The sequence below is a fragment of the Ovis canadensis genome, chromosome 6 (assembly GCF_042477335.2).
Source record: "Ovis canadensis isolate MfBH-ARS-UI-01 breed Bighorn chromosome 6, ARS-UI_OviCan_v2, whole genome shotgun sequence".
Classification (NCBI taxonomy): domain Eukaryota; kingdom Metazoa; phylum Chordata; class Mammalia; order Artiodactyla; family Bovidae; genus Ovis; species Ovis canadensis.
The window spans coordinates 87,831,920-87,851,019 of record NC_091250.1 but is presented as its reverse complement, the minus strand read 5'-3'; the positions used below and the strand labels follow the sequence as shown (position 1 = coordinate 87,851,019).

At 37.2% G+C, this 19,100-nt stretch overlaps 1 protein-coding gene across 1 annotated transcript in view; it reads right to left on the bottom strand.

Moving 5' to 3' along the window:
* CEP135 (centrosomal protein 135) overlaps nucleotides 1-19,100 on the bottom strand; it is a 74,048-nt gene that overhangs the window by 19,506 nt on the left and 35,442 nt on the right. Inside the window, exons 14-19 of the mRNA XM_069593108.1 lie at nucleotides 16,211-16,288; nucleotides 6,619-6,770; nucleotides 3,241-3,356; nucleotides 3,013-3,167; nucleotides 2,487-2,542; nucleotides 26-194 (exon numbers count right to left, since the gene is read on the bottom strand). Of these exons, the coding sequence (XP_069449209.1) occupies nucleotides 26-194; nucleotides 2,487-2,542; nucleotides 3,013-3,167; nucleotides 3,241-3,356; nucleotides 6,619-6,770; nucleotides 16,211-16,288 (726 nt within the window). The remainder of the gene's footprint in view (nucleotides 1-25; nucleotides 195-2,486; nucleotides 2,543-3,012; nucleotides 3,168-3,240; nucleotides 3,357-6,618; nucleotides 6,771-16,210; nucleotides 16,289-19,100) is intronic.

Here is a 19,100-nt window from a genome sequence, read left to right as displayed (position 1 = left end):
CAAAGTTTATGTACTGTGCTCATACCTGGTTTTCTCTTGCCATTGTAGCCAGATCATCCTGTAATCTTCTGTTTTCCTTAAAAGACATTTCTTTAGATCTTCCTACTTCATCAAGTTCTTTGTGAGCCGCATCAAGCTGGCGCCGGAGGCTGCTTATCTCATGGTCCCGATTAATCAATGTTTCCTTTAGGTGGCTGTTACACGAGGGGGGTAGCAATAATAAAGAAAGCTTTTTGGAAAATTTAGTTCATTTAAAAGGAAACTATTTTACTCTGAATTAAATATACTAAGAATGCAAGAAATTACAACTATGCAACCTATGGATTGGGATAAAATATTTGCAAATAATACAACTGCTGCTGCTGCTAAGTCACTTCAGTCGTGTCCGACTCTGTGCGACCCCACAGACGGCAGCCCACCAGGCTCTGCCATCCCTGGGATTCTCCAGGCAAGAACACTGGAATGGTTTGCCATCTCCTTCTCCATTGCAGGAAAGTGAAAAGTCAAAGTGAAGTCGCTCAGTCACATCAGACTCATAGCGACCCCATGGACTGCAGCCTACCAGGCTCCTCCATCCATGGGATTTTCTAGGCAAGAGTAGTGATAAGCACATAATTTCCAAAATCTACAAACAGCTCATACAACTCAATAACAACAACAAAAAAAATCAAGCAATCCAATTGAAAAATGGGCAGAAAACCTAAACAGACATTTCCAAAGAAGTACAGCTGACCAACAGGCACATGAAAAGAGGCTCAACATCACTAATTATTAGAGGAATGCAAATCAAAACTAAAATGAAGTACCACCTCATACCAGTCAGAATTGGCCATCATTAAAAAGTCTACAAATAATAAAAGTGGAGAGTGTGTGGAGAAAAGGGAATTCTCTTACCCTGTTGTTGGGAATGTAAACTGGTGCAACCACTACTGAAAATAGTATGGAGGTTCCTCAAAAAAACTAAAGAGTTATCATATAATCCAGCAACCTTACTCCTGGGCATATACCCAGACAAAACTATAATTTGAAAAGATACATGCATCTCTATGTTCAAAGCAGTACTATTTACAATAGCCAAGACATGGAAGCAACCTAACTGTCCACAGACAGATGAACAGATAAAAAACATGTGGTACACACACACACACACACACACACACACACACACACACACTAGAATATTACTCAGCAATTTAAAAAATGAAATAATGCCATTTGCAGCAACATGGATGGACCCGGAGATTATGAGAAGCTAAGTGAAATAAGTCAGAAAGAAAAAGACAAATACCATATGATATCACCTCCATGTGGAATCTAAAGTATGAGACAAATGAACATATTTGTGAAACAGAAACAGACTCACAGACATGGAGAACACACTTGTAGTCGCTAAGTGGGAGGAGGTTGGGAAGGGAAGGACTGGGAGTTTGGGATTAATAGTTGCAAATGAATGTATCGAGAATGGATAAACAACAAGATCCTACTGGGTAACACAGGGAACTCTATTCAATATCCTATAGTAAACCATAATGGAAAAGAATATGATAAAGAATATATACATATAACTGAATCACTTTCCTGTACAGCAGAAATTAACGCAACACTGTAAATCAACTATACTTCAATAAAACAGAAAAAGAAATGACAACTACTGAATTAAGACACTAATTAGGTGAAGAAGACATTTTAGATCTCCACCAATCATTATGTGAAAAAAGTCTTAAAATACATTTATTATTATAAAATTAAAGTAAAAACAGAAGATTTTCAAGTGTTAGTAGAACATAAACGATTCAATTGGTAAATATTTACTTAAATGTTTTAGGTCCCTACTATTATATAATATGTTGCTGAGTCATATCTGACTCTTTGTGACCCTAGGGACTATAGCCTGCCAGGCTCTTCTGTCCATGGGATTCTCCAGGCAAGAATACTGAAGTGGGATGCCATTTACTTCTCTAAGGCATCTTCCCGACCGGTGGATTGAACCTGTGTCTCCTGCATTGCAGGCAGATTCTTTACCACTGAGCCATGAGGGAGGCCAAAATAATATGTAAGGGTATATAAAAAAAATGCAATTAGTGCTTTTTTTCTTGAAGTAGCAAGACTAGACACAAAATGTAAAATCTTGTAACCATACTTAAAAAGGTTTATATGTGGAATAAATTCAGTACTAGCTGTTGAGGTAATCTGTTTTGATGATTAGGGCCTGCACAGGATAACTGCCGTAGAAATAAGGAGTAAGTAGGTATGTAAAGGAAAAATTAATAAGACATAACTGTTTAGATGTCGATGACAGAAGAAGGGAGAAAGTTAGAGGATAACAATTTCTATGTAGGAGACTGAGAAAATGATAATTGCCACTGGCAAAATAGGAAAAGTGAAAAAAAGAAATTTTCCTATTGCCAGACTGCTACCCAAATAGATAATGCTGCATTCACTGAAAATTTCTTAAAAAGCTGGATGCCATTCCATCAATTACTTACTTCAGAGAGGATTCATACTCTGAGACTGTTATCTTCATCTGCGTAATAGTTTTTTCCTACAGAAATTATAAAAATATATCAGATTCTAAACCATTCATGTAGAAGTATCTCCAGTTGAATTTTAAAATTTATTACATTTATATAGTTTAAATTCAATCATACAACATGTTATAAAAGAAGGCTCTAAGTAAAGATATTTCCATGTACCAATTATATTTCCAATATTGGCATATTTCTACCCACTCTAAGAATCTGAATTGTTCCTTGAGTTTGCTGTAATCATATATGATAAAATTGTATTCTAGAAATAGAACTGTTAAAAATTCAAATTATTGGGATAAAATGAAATTTAAACATATTAGAAGAGATGGCTCTGGGTCTTGGGAACTCAGGCATGGTTCTTATGAAATAAGAACCGTATACCTTGTAAAGCAATTATCCTTCAATTAAAAAAAAAACTGCATATATGAAATAGAATAAGATTTTCTGTTCAGAGAGCACATAATATTACTTAATAGTCCCATACTTTACTAGCTAGGTTTTCATGTAAGTTTGCAATCTTTTCTGTCTTCTCATCCACAGTCTCCTGAAGGATGTCTTTTTCTTTATCAATAACACCAATGGTCTTCTTCATTACATGAGCCTCTTCATTCTGTGAAGTCATCCTGAGGTGTAGTTTACCTATAAATTAAAAGAAATGTTTCTTAGACAAAGTAAATTAGGATCAGCAAAAACAAAATTTAAGAACACTTACCTATTTTTTCCTCCAGTATTTTAACTTGTGCTTGGGCTGATTCAAGTTCACTTCTTTTCATGTTAAGTCGGTGCTGATAATCCTCAACTGACTGCTGTAGTTGCTCATTTAGTAGCCTAAAGAGTCAGTGGATAAAAACAAATGGGATTCTTTATTTCTGGTGGGAATAACATTTTAAAAAATGAAAGATCTTAAAAAATAGTTTGCTTATTTTAAAAGCGTCTTTCTCATTTTAAAGCTCTGTCAGTATAATCAATGGCATTACATTATATATATTAGTCTTTTCTTCAAAATATTCCGTCTTCCTAAAAAGTAATATAGTGTAAAAATAAAATTAATTGTACTTTTTCTAGCGGTTTCCTTGTAGTTTTAAAGCTTTTCTCAGTTTTCTATCATCAACTCTCTTTCTCTTAAAACTTATTTCCAACAGTCAAGGCAAAGTCCTGTTTTTATAGAATGGCCTCATACTTCAAGATTCTGACCATCCTGACCAGTGAGCTTTTAATTCTGCTTCCTATTCTGAATATTCTGAATACCAGACCATCTTACCTGTCTTCTGAGAAATGTGTAGGCAGGTCAAGAAGCAACAGTTAGAACCGGACATGGAACAAGAGGTTGGTTCAAAATTGGGAAAGGAGTGCATCAAGGCTGTATATTGTCACTCTACTTATTTAACTTAAAGGAAGAGTACATTATGTGAAATGCTGGGCTAGATGACTCACAAGCTGGAATCAAGATTGCCAGGAGAAATATCAACAACCTCAGATATGCAGATGATACCATCCTAATGGCAGAAAGTGAAGAGGAACTAAAGAGACTCTTGACAAAGGTGAAAGAACAGAGTAAAAAAGTTGGCTTAAAACTTGACATTCAAAAAAGAAGATCATGGCATTCAGTCCCATCACTTCATGGCAAATAGATGAGGCAACAATGGAAAACAGTGAGAGACTCTTCTTGGGCTCCAAAAATCACTGTAAATGGTGACTGCAGCCATGAAATTAAAAGACACTTGATCCCTGGAAGAAAAGCTATGACAAACCTAGACAGTGTATTAAAAAGCAGAGACTTCACTTTGCTGACAAAGGCCTGCAGCATCAAAGCTATGGTTTTTCCAGTAGTCATGTACAGATGTGAGAACTGGACCATAAAGAAGGCTAAGCGCCCAGGAACTGATGCTTTTGAACTGTTGGAGAAGACTTTTGAGAGTCCTTTGGACAGCAAGGAGATCCAACCAGTCAATTCTAAAGGAAAACAACCTTGAATATTCATTAGAATGACTGCTGTTGAAGCTGAAGCTCCAGTATTTCAGCCACCTGATGTGAAGAGCTGACTCACGGGAAAAGACCCTGATGCTAGGAAAGATTGAGGGCAGGAGGAGAAGGGGGCAACAGAGAATGAGATGGTTGGATAGCATCACCGAATCAATGGACATGAGTAAACTCTGGGAGATAGTGAAGGACAGGGAAGACTGGCGTGATGCAGTCCATGGGGCTGCAAAGAGTTGGATACAACAACTTCTGAATACAGACACGAACCAGAATAAAAGAGGCCATTCCATTTAGGCTGCTTTCCATCTTAGGATGTACATAGTGCCTTGCAAGGAAACAAGAGGGGGAGAAAGAAGTTTCCACCTTAGTTCTTCCTAAATAGTATTTCTTAATTAAACAAACATAGCAAGTTCTTGGTCTTATTACACTTTTTGTTCTGATTTTGTGTAACAAGTGTTTCCTAAATCTGGCCACTGTTCTCCAAGCTCGTTGCCACTCTTTGACTCCTGGTACATTGTCTCCACTGTTCTCCATCAGTCTCTTAAGTCTCCAAATCCGCCTTCCCTATTTTTGCCATAGTTCACTTCCTAACAGGCATGTTACTCATGTCACTCCCTTGGTTAAAAATTTTTGTTTATTCTCCACGTTTATACGGTAAAATCCATTCACTCTTAGTTATCATAGTATGTTCTTTATAACCTGAGTCCAACCTGTAGATACCGTCTACCTGGGCCATACTGACCTCCTTACCATTTTTTAGACACATCACCTTTTACACTCTGTAATAAATATTCTGATTTTAGATTTCTTTGAAAGAAGAATGAGAATAACAATGATACAGTTAGCAAAATTTTAGCAGTTCTACACTATGGAGAACAAATACTGGGTTGACCAAAACGGTGAGGGTTTTTCATAAGATATCACAGAAAAACCCCAAGGAACTTTTTGTCCAACCCAATATAGATTTGGCTCCAGACCACCCCAGTAAAGAGAATATGGCAATAAAGTGAGTCACGTGGATTTTTGGTTTCTCAGGGCATATAAAAGTTATGTTTAAGACTCACAAACATAGAAAACAAAACTATAGCTACCAAAGGAAAAGGGGGAGGGGTAAATTAGGAGTCTGGGATTAGCAGATAAAAACTAGTATATTTAAAATAGATAAACAACAAGGCCCTACAAACTAGTATGTAAAAAACAGATAAACAACAAGGTCCTATAGCACAGAGAACTATATTCAATATCTTATAATAAACCATAACAGAAAGGAATATGAAATATATATGTGTATATATATAAATATATATATACTAAATCACTTTACTGTACACTGAATCACTTTGCTGTATACCAGAAACTAACACAGCATTGTAAATCAACTATACTTCAGTAGGAAATAAAATTAAAGTTCAAAGCCATTAAAAAATAAGTAAATTTTAAAAAAGCTGTGTTTAGATTATACTGTAGTCTGTTAAGTGTGCATTACATCTGAAAAATCAATGCACATACCTTAATTAAAAAAAAACTTTATTTCTAAAAAATACTAACCATGGTCTGGGTCTTCAGTTAATTGCTATAATAGTCAAAGCTCACTGAAGACAGATCATCGTAACAAATATAACAATAATGAGTTTGAAATATTGAAAGAATTACCAAAATGCGACACAGAAACACAAAGTGACCAAATGCTGTTGGAAATATGTCACCAATAAACTGGCTTGACGCAGGACTACCAAAAACCTTCAATTTGTAAAAAACACAACATCGGTACAGAGCAATAAATTGAAGCACAGTAAGACAAAGTATGCCTGTATCTATTAGGGAGATGTCTGAAGGAGGCAGATACAAAAATTTGCCTGTAACCATATCAATCTACGAGTCTTTAAAAGTACAGGTACTCAAAACCTACCCAGATTCACACAGTAAATAAAAACCTCCCGAGATCAGTCCCTCAATACATACTTTACAAAGGCTCCCCCAGTGATTCTGTTGTAAGGGCAGCTTTGAGAACTACTGCTTTTCAAAGACTTAGCCCAAAACACCACTGTTACGAACCATAAATAGTCACAAGCTAATTCTCAGAAGTGAAATAAAACTTCAGTAAACTTACCTAAGAGAGTTCATCTCTGTTTTCTGATGAGATGAGTCACCAGCCACATGGCTAAGTTTTTGAGCTTGGAATTTTGCTTTTTTCTCTAAAGACTCCATTGTTTCTTTCATTATAAATATTTTAGACTTTAATTCACATTTTTCGTTTTCAAGCTATAATTTTAAAAATTAATAGGGATATGTCTCAGTTTCTTTTCCTTAAGCACTCTTTAATAATATTTCTGGGTGAAAACTAAGGAAATAAATTAGATTTTAAAATACATTAAAAATCATGTTTTAATGTATTTATACTTTAGGTTCTAAACGTAAGAGCAGGTAAACACATTTATCTCTCCTCTTCAATATCACTGAAATCAAAGAAAAAAGGAAAGGCAAGAAAAGAAAAGAATATGTCCGTAACAGCAATGAAACAGGAAGGGAAAACACCAGCAGAAAAAAATTTCTAAAAAAAGTAGATAGTACTGAATGGAAGAAAAATCAGGACAGAAAATACTATAACTCAACACAAAATGGGCAAGACTTACATAAAGTGAACATTTTCCTCAAGAGCACAAAACACAACCTGACAATGTAGACACACCATGTTTTGGAAGGGGAACACAGTATTGGAAATGGATTAAAATTTCCTAAAATAATTGTAAATTCCATGAAATTTCAGTAAGAATCCTAACAAAATCTTTTTAAACTAGATAAGTGACTTAAGATTTCATTCTAAAATTTATTTAGGGGAAAAGAAAGTTAAGGAAAAAAATAGTAAAAACTGGAGGGAAAAAGAATGCAGCTAGACTTGTTTTATGAGATAGCAAAATAAATTTAAAAGCTACTGTAATTAAAACAATATGAATTTCACATGTGGACAAGCAAACATATCCCTGATGTAAATTTTAAAAAGGTAGCATTTTAAGAAAGTGGAAAAGAATAAACTCTTTAAAAACTAGAGTTGGGACAGCCACTCATTGGAGACAAAAAATAAGATAGATTTCTATTTCATTTCATATACAAAAATAAATTCTAGATGTAATAAGGATCTATCTATAAAACTCAAAACCAAGAAATACTAGTGATAAATTTAAGTCTTCCAGTGAAGATGGCAGACTGACCACACGTTTTCATCTCCTCTTCCTCTAGAAACAGTGCTAAAATGACAGTAAACAAGGTTAATAATATTATACTCTTAAGGACAAAGAGAGCAAGAAAGAAAATAAGGGTGAGCTGGTGACTGCAGTAACTTGTAGGAATGTTCACTGCAGCACTTTTACAATAGCCAAGACAGGGAAGCAACCTACATTCCCACTGATAGAGGAATAAAGAAGAGGTGGTACACATATACAGTGGATTATTACTCAGCCGTTTAAAAGAATGAACTAATGCCATTTGCAACAACACGGATGGACCTAGAGAGTGTCATACTGAGTAAGTCAGACAGAGAAGGAGAAACACTGTATGTCATCCCTTATACCTGGAACCTAAGAAGAAATGATACAAATGAATTTACTTACAAAACAGAGAGAGACTCCTAGACTTAGAAAACAAACTTAGGGATGCCAGGGTGAAGGGACAGTTAGGGAGTTTGGGAAGGTCATGTACATATTGCTATATTCAAAATGGATAACCAACAAGGACCTATTGTATAGACATGGAACTCTCCTCAATGTTATGTGCCAGCCTGGATGGGAGGGGGATTTGGGAGAGAATGGACAAGTGTATATACATGACTGAGTCCTTTCCCTGTTCACCTGAAACTACTACAACATTGTTAATCAGGCATACCTGAATACAAAATAAAAAATTTAAAGTCTGAAGAAAAAGAAAAACTTGCGAAAGACAAAGAGTAGATAGAATAGTGGTTCACAGTGGCAAAAAAATACAGTCTAAAGCAGTTAGATTATTTAGTGTCAACTAATGATGTTGACACTAAATAATTTTCTGTTGTGGGGGGGCTGTCCTGTGTATTGCAGGTTGTTTAACAGTTATCTCTGCCCTCTGCTTACTAGATTCAAGGAGCACTTTTCCCCCTTAATTGTGACAGACAAAATTCTCCAGATATTGCCACATATCTCTTAGGAGGCAGAACTAACCCCACTTGATAATCACTGACCTGCAATGACTACGGTCAGGAATAACAGTAAGAGGTCAGCTGACTTACACTGAAGCTGAACACATGAAGCCATGAAGTGGTGGGGGAGGGTCACAAGGAAAACTGAACAAGGAGACTGGCTGCAAGTCTATAACTGGGATGTGCATATGAGCATTCCAGGTACTTGGTATGACACTCTCTAGGTCCATCCGTGTTGTTGCAAATGGCATTAGTTCATTCTTTTAAATGGCTGAGTAATATTCCACTGTATATGTGTACCACATCTTCTTTATTCCTCTATCAGTTATCTCTTCTAGGAAGTTCTCTTGGAAATCAAAAATACATAAAAAATCAATAGAAGGGCTAAAAGATAAAGCTGAGTCAATCTCCCAGAAAGTGAGAAAGTCAAAGAGAAAATAAAGAAGAAGGGATAAGAACATCAGATCTTTTTAGGAAGTCTAAAACCAACTAATAATAGTTTCAGAGAGAGAAAATAGAATATAGTAAATTACCAAAGAAATGAAAACAGGAGATAGAGAGAGAAAACTGTAAAACTTTTCAGAAATAAAGATATGTCATGTACAAAGGACTCGGTAACAGAACAGCATCAGACATCTCAAAGAAAGCTGAAAGACAAATGAAGGACAATATTTAAAACTTTTAGCGAAAATAATTTTCCAATTCAGACTGCCATATGCTGAAGCCAAATCATAAATTTGAAAGTTGAATAAAGACATTTTCAAACAAATAGACTAGCAACAAAATTTCCTCCCATGTATTCTTTTTCAGGAAACTGCTGGAGAAGGTACTATGCCAGAAGAAGGAACAAACCAAGAAAGAAGGAAACATGAGGTTCGACATTGGCGGGGCAGACAGGGAAAGTCTTATGAGGACAGCTATGGAGAGACATAGTCCATAATGAAGCAAGAAGATAGAAAGCTCAAGAAGGAAGGTCTTTAGGGGGGAAAGGACCAGAACTGATAGGTTTGAAAACAAAAAATACTGAAAGGCACGTGGCAGAAATAAAGTCCTTGATAAAAACACAAAATGAAACAAAACAAAGCAATGAATAACTCTAGCAAAGTGGTCTACAAGAAAAATGGCAAGAGTAATACTGTCCCACTTGGCTGAGTCATAAACCATGAGAAGTCTTAGCAATATAAACAGTAACTATTAAAGAGAGGAAAACATCTAATTAAACTATGTTAATATAATGGGGGAAGAAAAGGGGAGTGCTAAGCGATCAACTACCATCCTGGAGACTCACTCAATAATCTTAAATCCGTAAATAGCACAATCAGTTATTTAGAAACAGGGAGGTAAACACCAGGAAAACAAGTTAAACAGCTGTGGATGGTAATCTGTGGGATAGGGAAGTGAGAAGGAAAAAAAAAATTGCACTAAAAATTCCAGAATTCTTATACTACAAACAAAAGTACATGCACGGTATAAAGATTAAAAACATGAATCACCTGGCTTAAAAAACACTACGTGAACCTTTGAAACTACTGTGAGCAGTCTCCAATCACATCCCCTAATCCCCGCCCACAATAACTATCTTGAGTCTTGAGTTTCTCATTTCTTGGTTGTCTTAGCACACCACATCTGTATGAATCTCCAAACAACATACAGTTTATGTGAGCATGTTTTGGAATCATACTGCATGTTTTCTTTCTTCTTCTTTTGAAAAATAATTTGTTTGGGCTGTATCGGGTCTTTGTTGCTGTGTGGGCTTTCCTCTAGTTGTGGAGAGCAGGGGTTACTCTCTAGCTGAGGTGCTCGGGCTTCTCATTGCAGTGGCTTCTCTTGCTACAGACCACGGGCTCTAGGGCACCACGGGGTTTAGCAGCTGCAGCACATGGGCTCAGCAGTTGTGGTTCCTGGGCTCTAGAGCACAGGCTCAAATACTTGCGGCACCCAGGTTTAGCTGCTCTGCAGGCATGTGTGATCTTCCCAGATCAGAAATCAAACCCATATCTCCTGCAATGGCAGGTGGATTCTTTACCACTGAGCCACCAAGGAGGCCCCTGCATGCTCTCTTCAATGTATTTGTAAGATTCATGCATGCTGATGGTTGTGCCTACTGTTTTTCATTTTTGCTGCTCTGTAACACTCCATTGTATGACTTACCACTCTATCTATTTTCCTCACAACTGACATCTAGATTGTTTTCTATTTTCTGTCAGTGGGCAAACATTTTAGGTTTCGTGAGCCTTATGGTCCATTGCCACTACTCTACTCTAACACAAAAACAGCTGTAGACAATGTATTAACAAATGAGCATGGCTGTGTTCCAATAAAAGCTTTACTGCAAAAATAGACAGGAGGCCAGATTAGTCTAGGGACCATAGATTATTGACTTTGATTCAGGGTTCAATGGATTTGTTGACTAATAAGAGTAATCTATTGGCCAACCTAGAACAGTGTCAAATTATTCTTCAAAAAGGTACCAGTTGGCATGCTGAGAAGCTTCACATACTCACTAATAAAACTAGCTATACCTTGTTAATTTATGATGACCTGAAAGATGTGAAATGATTTTATTTTTATTTTTATTGGCATTTCCTCTATTTTTGAGGTAGAACATCTTTTTATATTAACCATTTATAATTTCTTCTACCATGAAGTGTCAATTCACAACTTCTGTTGCATTTTTTTAGATTAAATGTACAGCAAGTTGTTCTCTCAATTAGTTGCTGTCTTTTCAATTTATAGCTGTTTGATAAAGATATTGCTGACAGCCGAAGAATTGAAGAATTTTGAACTGTGGTGTTGGAGAAGACTCTTCAGAGTGCCTTGGACTGCAGGGAGATCCAACCAGTCCATCCTAAAGGAGATCAGTCCTGGGTGTTCTTTGGAAGGACTGATGCTGAAGCTGAAACTCCAATACTTTGGCCACCTCATGCGAAGAGTTGACTCATTGGAAAAGACCCTGATTCTGGGACGGATTGGGGGCAGAAGGAGAAGGGGATGACAGAGGATGAGATGGCTGGATGGCATCACCGACTTCATGGACATGAGTTTGGGTAAACTCTGGGAGTTGGTGATAGACAGGGAGGCCTGGCATGCTGCGATTCATGGGGTTGCAAAGAGTCGGACACAACTGAGCGAATGAAAGGAACTGAACTGATAAAGATATTCCTGTCAATGTGGTCCTATTCATCTGTTTTCTTTAAAGGAGTAAACTTGTTTGTGTCTTGTTTAGGAGCAAACACTCTGGAATCAGATACCTGCTAGCTGTATGATCTTGGGCAAGCTTCCCCTCTGCCTCACTTTCCTTATCTGTGAAATAAGGATAATATTAGCACTTACTGCTTATAGTTGTTGTGAGAATTAAAATTATATGTGTATGAATATATATAAAATGTTGAGAAAACTACCTGACACACCGTAAATGCTATATAAATGACTGCTATTATTATTCTGCTAAGGTAAATAAGATTTTCTCTTGTATTTTCCTTTAAAATTTGGAGTTATTTCTTGAACACAAGGATGCAAGTAACCCTGAACTGATTTTTGAGTTTGGTATATATTTTAGGTAGGATCCAATTCCTTTTTTACATACATATATATGAAGTCAATTGTTCCAAAAACAAGCGAAGTGAAGTGAAAGTGGCTCAAGTGTGTCTGACTCTTTGCAAGTCTATGGAATCTTCCAGGCCAGAATACTGGACTGGGTAGCCATTCCCTCTCCAAGGGATCCTCTGAACCCAGGGATCGAACCCAGGTCTCCCACATTGCAGGTGGATTCTCTACCAGCTGAGCCACCAAGGAAGCCCATCCCAGAAACACTGTTACTGAATAATTCTCTCTTATCCTGTTGATCTGAGTCCTCTATATGTCAAATTTCCATAATTTGTGGGTTTGCTTTCTACTGGTCTTATCACTCTTAATCCCTGAGCACTACCACCCTATCTTAAATACTGACTCTAAAGCCTTCATATCTAGCAGGACAAGTTCCACAGTGTATTTTTCTTCAAAATTTCTTTGTGATTCCTGACTCTCTGCTTCCATGTAAATTTTTAAATCTATTGTCAGTTTTTACACACACTCACACACACATACATCAGGTTCTTGGGATTTCAGATGAAACTACATCAACTCTACAGATGAATTTGGGGAGGATTTACTTTTTTTTTTTTACAAACATGGTATCTGTTACCTTTTTAATAAACTGTCACCTTTTTAATAAACCTGATACAGCACTCCATTTATTTAGATCTTCCTTAATGTCTTAATAACGTTATAAAATGTTTTCTATTAAGATCCTTCAAAATTATACACAGGCATCTTGTATTATTTCTTGCTATAAAAATGGTATGGATTTTCTTTTCATCTATATTGATTTGTCATGCTACTGTAATTCACTGTGCATTCTGAATCAGAGGATTTCTGTATTCCCCATAATACCTAGAAAAGTATCAGTTATTATGTCATGAAATACAGCCTCTCCCATAGAATATATTCTATTATAATCTCCTAGAATTCTGACTAAATAAATGTTGGACACTCACTTTATTCTTTAAGGCTTTAAACTTATTTTATATTTTTTATCTCCTACTTACTATCTTTTCACTTTGGCCACCTCATGCGAAGACTTGACTCATTGGAAAAGACTCTGATGCTGAGGGATTGAGGGCAGGAGGAGAAGGGGACGACAGAGGATGAGATGGCTGGATGGCATCACTGACTCGATGGACGTGAGTCTGAGTGAACTCTGGGAGCTGGTGATGGACAGGGAGGCCTGGCGTGCTGCGATTCATGGGGTTGCAAAGAGTCGGACATGACTGAGCAACTGAACTGAACTGAACTCTCTTTTCAATGACTTCTAGTACTTCAGATATATTTTCCAGTTTATTAAGTCATGCTTTCAGATTCTGGGAAGGCTAGAGTGATAGGCACCCTTAATAACTAAAAATTTAGGCAAAATACATGGAACAATGGTTTTAAAAGACACTGGGCATCAGGCAATGATGTATATTGACCCTTAAGAGACATGAATACGTGAACCGTGAACTTCCAGATGTTCAAGCTGGTTTTAGAAAAGGCAGAGGAACCAGAAATCAAATTGCCAACATCTGCTGGATCATCGAAAAAGCAAGAGAGTTCCAGAAAAACATCTATTTCTGCTTCATTGACTATGCCAAAGCCTTTGACTGTGTGGATCACAATAAACTGTGGAAAATTCTGAAAGAGATGAGAATACCAGATCGCCTGACCTGCCTCTTGGGAAACCTATATGCAGGTCAGGAAGCAACAGTTAGAACTGGACATGGAACAACAGACTGGTTCCAAATAGGAAAAGGAGTACATCAAGGCTGTATATTGTCACCCTGCTTATTTAACTTATATGCAGAGTACATCATGAGAAACGCTGGGCTGGAAGAAGCACAAGCTGGAATCAAGATTGCCGGGAGAAATGTCAATAACCTCAGATATGCAGATGACATCACCTTTATGGCAGACAGTGAAGAGGAAAAAAGTGAAAAAGCCTCTTGATGAAAGTTAAAGTGGAGAGTGAAAAAGTTGGCTTAAAGCTCAACTTTCAGAAAACGAAGATCACTGCATCTGGTCCCTCACTTCATGAGAAATAGATAGGGAAACTGTGTCAGACTTTATTTTGGGGGGCCCCAAAATCACTGCAGATGGTGACTGCAGCCATGAAATTAAAAGACGCTTGCTCATTGGAAGGAAAGTTATGACCAACCTAGACAGCATATTCAAAAGCAGAGACATTACTTTGCCAACAAAGGTCTGTCTAGTCAAGGCTGTGGTTTTTCCAGTGGTCATGTATGGATGTGAGAGTTGGATTATAAAGAAAGCTGAGCACCGAAGAATTGACACTTTTGAACTGTGGTGTTGGAGAAGACTCTTGAGAGTCGCTTGGACTGCGAGGAGATCCAACCAGTCCATCCTAAAGGAGATCAGTCCTGGGTGTTCATTGGAAGGACTGATGCTGAGGCTGAAACTCCAATACTTTGGCCACCTCATGGGAAGATTTGACTCTTGGGAAAAGACCCTGAAGCTGGGAGACATTGGGGGCAGGAGGAGAAGGGGACGACAGAGGAAGACGGCTGGATGGCATCACCGACTTGATGGACCTGAGTTTGGGTGAACTCCAGGAGTTTGTAATGGACAGGGAGGCTTGGCATGCTGCAATTCATGAGGTCGCAAAGAGTTGGACACAACTGAGCGACTGAACTGAAATGAACTGAACTGAAGAGACATGAAATAAATGAGATGAGCCCTGTCACTCACTGTTCCAGCTTATTGATGGAAGAATTTCTAGGCTGTGGCACAGCAAAAGGAACCCAGCTGGACTTGGTGGTTCCCCTAAATTCAGACTACAGGACTGAGAGTCAAGGGAGGCCAGAGCAGTTAGAATTTATAGGGCAGATACTAGAGAAGTAAGAGCACAGGGTTAGAGCTCCAGAGATCTACAAAGTGCACCCCTGAATCTTCAGCTGAGCAGAAGCGCAGCCCACAAAAAGCTACCCAAGGCCAGGGAAAGAGCCATCAAAGAACTAGAGGGAACTGCACTGAGGGCTCGTGCCAAGTCAGGAATAGTTTCTTTCCCATCAGTCATTTGAAAACCTCATAATTCATGGGGCAACAGGTAGCAAGTGTACCCAAAAAGATTTGGCCTCAATAGTAAAACAAAATTAGTCCAAAACTAAATGCTCCTCTAGTCCCACCTAATTAAGCTTAAGAGCAAAACCAAAAAGGATCGAGCTACTTCCATCTGACCTAACCGTATCATAGAACAAACTTCAAGAGTGTTTCTAGGAATATAAGCTCTCCAGCAACCAAAAAAATAAAATAGACAATGTCTGACATCCAATCTAAAATTACTGGGAATGCAAAGAAGCAGGAAAATAACAATCTAAGTGAAAGAGGTAAAAAATCAACTGGCCCAGGATTGATTGAAACAGATGATAGAATTAGTAGATAAATAAAAACAGTGAAGACATGGAAAAGGAAACTAGCCAAAAGAAAACACAGTGAGAATAAAAAAAAAACAACTATCAAAACACTTAACAATTTGTTAAAAACCGTATCTCTAGTGAGAGCAATAAGGAATGAAAAAGAATTTCACTTTTACTCTAAGCCTATACTACATGATTTGTTTAAAAAAACAAAAGAGCAAACAACTATCAGAGCTAACACTTAATGAATGCTTATGATATGGCAGTGAATATTCTAGGTTTTTGATGTGTATTAATTCATTTAATTTTCACAAAAACTCTAAGAAATAAGTTTGAGTACCATTTCTATCTTACAAAGAAATTAACAGATAAAAAGTTTAAGAAATTTGCCTACAGAAAACAGATGACAGAGATGTATCAATATGAACCCATGTAGTCAATCTTCAGAGTACATACTCCTAGTCAGTCACCAATACACAGCTTCTCTAAAATATTATCTTGTAATTTTAAAAACATATAGTACATTAAAATAAAATTGAAATAGTCATTCATACAATAAAATATACCCCAAATCCAGTTCGACAAATTACCTGGTGATTAACACATGTCAAATGCTCAATAGTTTTCTCTAATTCTGATTTTCCAAAAATACTCATTTCCTGGAGATGCTGTAAGAGAATTTTATAGAAGATGTTCATAAGCAATGCAATTCTACAGCACTATTTTGTCTTTTTATAACACAGAAATGCTTTAGAAAGAAAATCACTAGAAATTTTACAAAAAAAATGCTTTCGGTTGAAAACAAAAACAAGAGTTCTTCATCTTTTACACTCTACCTCCGTGTGTGACCGTGACAGAAGACACAGACTGATATGGGTTCATTTATAAAGATTTATACGGATCAATCCATTAGCACAACCATAAAGGGAAAAACCCAGCAGATTAAGTAAGCCCAGAAGTATGCCCTTGTGAGAGGAGACGTAAGAGGAACAGACTACAAAGGAACAACAGATGGGATCAGGAAGACACAAAAAACACAATACTAGAGGGTGACGCAAGAGTTCAAAGTTTCAAGAGTGAGCTGGTCAATAATATAAACACCAGTGTTGTTAGTTTTGGTTATATTAACTTATCTGACTCTTGTTGATGCTAAGTCCAGGACAAATAATAATGCTGGTGCTCTGAGAGAATTTTTCACGCCAATTCTTACTTCCATCCATGTTATTCATTAAAAATGGGCTTCCCTTGTGGCTCAAATGGTAAAGAATCTATCTGCCTACAATGCAAGAGAACCAGATCTCTGGATCGGGAAGACCCCTGGGGAAGGAAATGACAATCCACTCCAGTATCTTTGCCAGGAGAATTACATGGACAGAGGAGGCTGGCGGGCTCCAGTCCATGGGGTCACAAAGAGTTGAACACAACTGACACTTTGACTACTATTTATTAAAAATAAGTTAAGACATCTGACGTTTGGATTATATATTTCATTGAAAAAGTCACTCTGCTGTAGGCCTTTTTTTATTTACTAAATCATTCAGCCAGTACTGAGTACATGTTATATACTAAGCACCAAGTAACGTATGAGGGATACAGTAAAACAGATAAAGTCTCTGATGTCATAGACATTATAGTCTAGTAAAGATAAACCTCAAACAAGATATTAAAATAAAATTCATGAATATTTTGCTAGGAAAAGGAACTTGAAGGCAACATATTGGAAGGGAATCAGAGATCCAGAGTTCACTTTCTATGCAAGGAAATGACTAACCTGGCTCTAAAGGATGAATAGAAATCAGCCAGGTGAGGAGACTGAAAGGGATAAAGGAGTTTTCAATAGCCTATGTTAAAGACAGGGCCATGAGAAAGTCCATTAAGCCTGGAGTTGAGAAAATGAGGGGTGGGGAGTAGGGAGGGCTGAGCTTGACCATGATGTAGCAAGGGCCAATCACAAAAGTCCCTGAGAACAGTTAGTGGATTTTAAAACAGGAAGTGAAGTACGCAGATTTATATCTTTGAACAATGACTCTGACTTCAGTGTAAAATACAGATTTAAGAGGCCACTGGTACACTAGTGCAGCTGAGAGAATAATGGCCAGAACAGGATGGTAGCAGGGGAATAGAAACAAGCAAAGTGATGCAAGAGAAACCATTGTGAGCTCAGGAGCCAGAGTCTTTCTGACTTCATTAGCTGGGTAATCTTGGGCAAATCATTATTACTATTTTTTTAATTAAGGTATAGTTAATTCACAATATTACATAGGTCTTAGGTATACAACATAATAGTTCACAGTTTTTAAAGATTTACTCCATTTATGATTATAAAATACCAGCTATATTTGCTGTGCTGTACAATATATTCTTGTAGCTTGTTTATTTTATACAAACTCATTAGTACCTCTTTTTTTTTTCTTTAATTTTGTATTTGCCCACATCACAGCATATAGAATCCTAGTTCCCAGACCAGGGATCAAATCCACATCCACTGTTTTGAAAGTGCAGTCTTAACCACTGGACAACCAGGGAAATCTAATTCCCTACCCCATCTTGCCCCCTTCCCCCCACCCTCTCCCCACCAGTAACCACTAGTTTGTTTTCTGTATCTGTGAGTCTGAGTCTTTCAGACTAGCTTGTTTCATTTTTTTTAGATTCCACATGTAAGTGATAACATAAAGTATTTGTTTTCCTCTGACTTATCTCACTAAGCATAATGCCTTCCAAGTCCACCCATGTTATTGCAAATGGCAAAATTTAGTTCTTTTTTATGGCCAAGTGGTACTCCATTGAATATACATACTACAGCGTCCTTATTCATTCACTGATGGACACTTCAGTTGCTTTCATATCTTGGGAACTATAAATAATGCTGCTATGAACATATATCTTTCAAATTACTGTTTTTATTTTCTTCAGGCATATACCCAGGAGTAGAATTGCTGGATCATATATTATTATAGATCTATTTTTAGGTTTTTGAGGAATCTTCAAACTGTTTTCCACAGTAGCTACATGAATTTACAATATCAACAGTATACAAGCATTCCCTTTTCTCTACATCCCTGTCAACATTTGCTCTTTGTGGTCTTTTTGACAATAGCCACTCTGACAGGTATAAAAGTGATACCTCATTGTGGTTTTGAGTTTCATTTCTCTGATGATCAGCGATGTTGAACATCTTTTCACGTGTCTGTTGGTTCAGCAAATTATTTAAACTCACTGTAACTCAGATACTGCATCTGTAAGCATTGCCTACTGAAAAGGCAACTGTGAAGATTTACTGACAAAGCCCTTGTAAAACGCACTGAGAACGGAGTTTCCCACATGGAAAGGGCATAATACATGTTACGTATTATTAAAGGTAGCTCAGTAGGATTCTGCGATTAAATGAGAGAGGAGTTTTCAGGGAGAGAGGACTCGGTGATGATGCCTGGGCAGTGAAAAAACAGGAAACTAGTAGAGGAGACTTAATGACTGAGAGGA